This window comes from Uranotaenia lowii, unplaced genomic scaffold (genome assembly GCF_029784155.1).
Source record: "Uranotaenia lowii strain MFRU-FL unplaced genomic scaffold, ASM2978415v1 HiC_scaffold_1436, whole genome shotgun sequence".
In the NCBI taxonomy this organism is placed as follows: domain Eukaryota; kingdom Metazoa; phylum Arthropoda; class Insecta; order Diptera; family Culicidae; genus Uranotaenia; species Uranotaenia lowii.
The window spans coordinates 1-4,891 of NW_026597451.1; the positions used below are offsets into that span (position 1 = coordinate 1).

General features: G+C 38.4%; 1 protein-coding gene across 1 annotated transcript; it reads left to right on the forward strand.

Moving 5' to 3' along the window:
* Window positions 1–4,100: 4,100 nt before the first annotated feature.
* LOC129759372 (uncharacterized) lies at window positions 4,101–4,610 on the forward strand (the record flags this gene model as incomplete). Its single annotated transcript, XM_055756803.1, has 1 exon — window positions 4,101–4,610. A coding segment is annotated over exon 1 (510 nt), but the record flags the coding sequence as incomplete, so codon positions are not given.
* Between the last annotated feature and the right edge of the window lie 281 nt (window positions 4,611–4,891).

Sequence of the window (4,891 nt, forward strand, 5' to 3'; positions counted from 1 at the left end):
ATCTTATCTCGCTTTCATCAAAGTCAATACTATATATCAATTTTTGTGATAACTAGTCAGTGACTCTAAGTAAATCGAGGGGAAACTCAATAAATTTCGTTCTATTCCGTTTTCTGATTTTCTTACAACAGTTTTTTATATTATTTTATAATCAAGAATTAGATAACCTTACCTCACTAAATTTTATAAAATTAGTGCGCATATGGTTCAGATGCAGCGCATCATCAATAAAGCCAACGATAGAAACTCTCAACGTTTTCCGTGTCATTCCCTCTACTCCTCTCTGAACAATAAATAGCTACACGTCCAACACAACGTTACCACAAACTTTCTTCATGTGCTTCACGCTTCACGTCCACCGTTTCCACCGGCCGCTTCGAGTAACCAACACAAACGCAATTCAATATGTCTGGTCATTTTTACTTTAGAGCTTTTGGTAGGAGGGACACATACATTCCTAGTGCAAGCAAACGTATCATGTCTCTCGGATAAGGATGCTTTTCGAGAGGGGATGTATTATTGAATGCTTATGTTTCGTCCACGTCGCACTTAGCAAGGACCCTCATACATCGGTGCTTCAGTGGAAAAAACTGTATTATAAATCATGTGCCATAAATTTAACAATGTGCACAGTCCAATGGTGGCAATTGTGTTTGGTTCGATCAAACCATCTCTTTCAATCACTGACCTAGCAGTGAGCTCTCTTCTTCTCTCTGAGAATAATACAAACGTTCGGATTGTCGTGGTTTCAATATTTGTCCCAAGACCGAAGTAGAGATATTAAATATTTAATGGTTTTATTTTTTCCTATCCTCTGCTGTCCTGTTTTTTTTTAGCACTTCTACAAACGTGTCAAATATTGTGCAAATGTTCCACTTGCGGTGTCATGCACTCTTCATAAACAAGGATAGTTAATTTAAGTTGGAAATCGAAATCAGAACTTATAAAATACTTTTAAATTATATTCAACTTCCTTCTTCCAACAACGTAATTTAGCTCGATTTCAAAGGGTTACCTGATGCTTTATGTATTCCCTCGTGTGATCTAATTCAATCAGTAGCCAAACAACAATTTAATAAGGTAATCAAATACATACATAATTCTTCGATGCGATGTTAATTCGCCCCTTTTTGCCAATCCTAAACCCTGGCTTGGTTCCCGAAAAGCAAGAGAATCGGTATCGAATTTTGAATACGGCGAATGTGCCAACATCGCTGTTTCAAGAAAAACGCGTTCAAAGTTTGACAGCTCCAGAAGCTCCCAGCAAAAATATTATTTTGTTTCCTTTATTTCTCAAAAACCAAATATCCTCTAGATAACTTTGTACAATCAAGATGTAGGCCTTTGAACGTACTTTTATATCCAACTGATAACTCAGTTTATTTACATTTGGCGCTTTCGCCCTATTCTAAATTTGCTACCGATATGTTCTCATTTAGCAACACATAAAGCTTCATGTTACTATCGACACTTTCATGCTAGTATTACTTTCACTGTATCTAATCTACACATCACCTCACGAGCACAAAAAAGCTGCGCGTAGATTCGTGGGATCGATGGAGGATATAGTCCTATTTGCCGCTAGTAGCATTCGTATCATAATCAAGGTGTTCTTTGTTTAATTTTCGGAAAAATAATCTTTAAAATAACCGTGTTTGTCGACTGGCTGCCCGATTTTTTTTTACACTGCCATTTTTGGATGTTAATATTCCCTTTCTTATTCGTACCCGCCAGTGAGCCGCCGCCGGTAAGTGTGCGTACGAAATGTCAAAAACAACTCTTTGTTTGGGATAGATCAACTGATTCAGAAAGTTACCTCATCGTTTTTGTTATCTTTAGGCAAATTAACAATTTGTACCTTTGTGTTCTTTACCCTTGTACATTTTCTGGCATGTAATGTTATTCTCCGCTTATTTCCTTTACATTTCGTTCTTTCTTTCATTTTTCTCTTGAAAATTTAACGCTTTTCCCAAGGAAGCTTATGATCAAGTACCTTCATCTAAACATTTGTGCATACTGTGAAAGCTGATCTGCTCATTCCGATCTCTTTTCAAAAACTAAGAATAGCAATAGACTTCCAGGATGCTTTTTGTGTTTTTTTTTTATTTCTTTTTTTTTCAAATTTTATCCATTATATTTTCATATTAAGTTGACTCTGAACGCACTTTTTTTAAGAAGTGGATTTTCTTCCTTTAAATTTTTTTCAGTTCTTCCACTGAACACTTTCCCTCGATTCATAATTGAACTCTCGGTTCTCTGTCATGTTTCTTATTATTGATTTTTTCTTTTCTCTTTCTTTTGTTTTTTTTTTTTTAGAATGCGTACCACCGGCACGCATTCCAACGGCCAAGCTCTCAGCCCGAATTGTTGAGGTGTCAAACGCGGACTTTCAGCGCGCTTTTTTTGCACCTTAACAAGTGGACTCTCAACGCACTTGTTATCGATTATATTCAGTCGAATGCGGACTCCAAGCACGCATTTTGAACAAGCGGACTATCAGCGCGCTTTTTTATTGCCTCATAATAAGTGGACTCTCAACGCACTTGATATTGATATTTTCCAGTCGAATGCGGACTCCCAGCACGCATTTCCGATAAGCGGACTCTCAGCGCGCTTTTTCATTGCATCATAACAAGTGGACTCTCAACGCACTTGATATTGATGTTTTCAGTCGAATGCGGACTCCCAGCACGCATCTTCGACAAGCGGACTCTCAGCGCGCTTTCGTCGAATAAGCGGACTCTCAACTCGCTCACAACTGTACTTTTTCCCCTGAATTTCATAAGCACGCTATGAATTCAGTCACCATTAAAATTTATACTTACATACACATGAGAATGCCTTTGCCCATCACGAAGAAAAAAAAAACGCCCGAATCACTAATCGCACACAATTTGCTCCTCGTGTCAGGGTGATTTCCTAGTTAAATTCATCTTTGTTTGGAGCTGGAGCAGGAATTTTCGTCCTATCTAGGTCGCCAATGTGCAATGTCTATTTCGCTACCAGGAAATCACCCTTGGCATGAGGAGCGCACACCACCAGTTCGCACGACTTTGTCAGTCGAATGCCGACGCACGAATGACAGGAACGATGCTCGCATATGTGAAGGATAGCACCTAGTCCAGTTAGTGTGCGTGGCGCTTTACATAAGGGAGCATCCATACAGTACGCATCTGACAGCATACTTGTGTACCACACAGATACAAATATCTGGCTACAAAGGAATGTTTTCTTGCCGGGAAAACAGCAATGGAGGAGGCCTTGCTATATTTGTTAAAGCCACTTTTGATTGTGATGAGGTAGCAAACAGACACGTGAATGGATATCATCACATTCATGTGCGTCTAAAGTCAAGAGGACAACATTTTAACATCCATGCGATTTATAGACCACCAAATTACATTTTTGCGGATTTTTACTCTGATTTGGAAGCTATTCTTGCCAGTTCAAGTCCAGGATCATCTTCAATCATAGTTGGAGACATCAACATTCCCTTGAATAAATCCAATAACCACCAGACGGTAGAATTTTTAGACCTTCTAAAAGGCTATAACTTTCAACCAACTAATTCTCATATAACAAGACCTGCTAGTGGAAATATCTTAGACCATGTTATTTGTTCGGAGGCCTTAGAATCAAAGATAATCAATAATACAATTTTTAGCGATATCAGCGACCACTGCCTCATAATTTCCGCGGTAACCCTACGAAAAGCCCTTTCTGTAAGGGAATTAGAAAAGGTTATAACAAATCATACCTTATTGAATGAGCGGTTTAATATTGCAATAACGGAATTACCACAAACTTCGGCAGAAACTCGCCTAAGTAGCGCCATCGAAATTTATGAAAAACTCAAAAAGGAATGCTCTAAAAAAGTTCAAATAACCGCAAAAATTAAAGGTCAATGCCCATGGATGACTTTCGATATTTGGAAATGGATCAAAATTAAAGATAATTTACTTGCCAAATGTAAAAGAAACCCTGATGATATCCAAGCACGAGACACGCTTGCTCACGTATCTAAAAAACTTCAGCAACTCAAGCAGCAAACTAAGCAGGAATACTATAGTAAACTATTCCAAAGATCAGATAGTAAGAATATGTGGAAAACGTTAAATTTCCTAGCTGGTAAAAGTAAACAACTAGAGCCAACCATCAAGATCGAAATCGACGGAAAAATCGTTAGTGAAGGAACAGTAGTTGCAAATAAGTTCAACAACTTCTTCAGCAACATCGGGCCTCAGCTTGCTTCCACCATCCCCAGTAATCGAGATGTGAACAGATTCAACACACTAACACCTATCCCTGATTCGATTTTTATGGAGCCTGCCACTAAGCAAGAAGTTATCCTAAAAATAAAAAACCTTGACCAAAATAAAAGCGCTGGACCAGACGGCCTACAAGCAAACTTCATCAAGCACCACCATCAAATCTTCTCTGAGCTTATTCGAGACGTCTTTAATGAAAGTTTGGAAAATGGAAAATATCCTTCATGCTTGAAAACTGCAAGAGTTATACCAATTCACAAAGGAGGCTCAAAAACTGATGTCAACAACTATAGACCCATTTCCATATTATCTGTTATCAGTAAAATATTGGAGCAAATGTTGGTATGTCGGATAACCAGCTTCTTTCGTTCAAAAAATATCTTGTACGAGAGCCAATTTGGCTTTCGTTCAGGATCAAGTACGGCAACCGCTACTGGAGAATTGTTCACAAGCGTATATGATGCGATCAACTCAAAAAAACAAGTCGGGCTACTATTTTTGGATCTGAAGAAAGCTTTCGACACGATAGACCATACCATTCTTCTCGAAAAATTGTTTTACTACGGAATACGTGGACGAGTACACCAGCTCATCAAAAGCTTTCTAGATGAAAGGGATCAGCC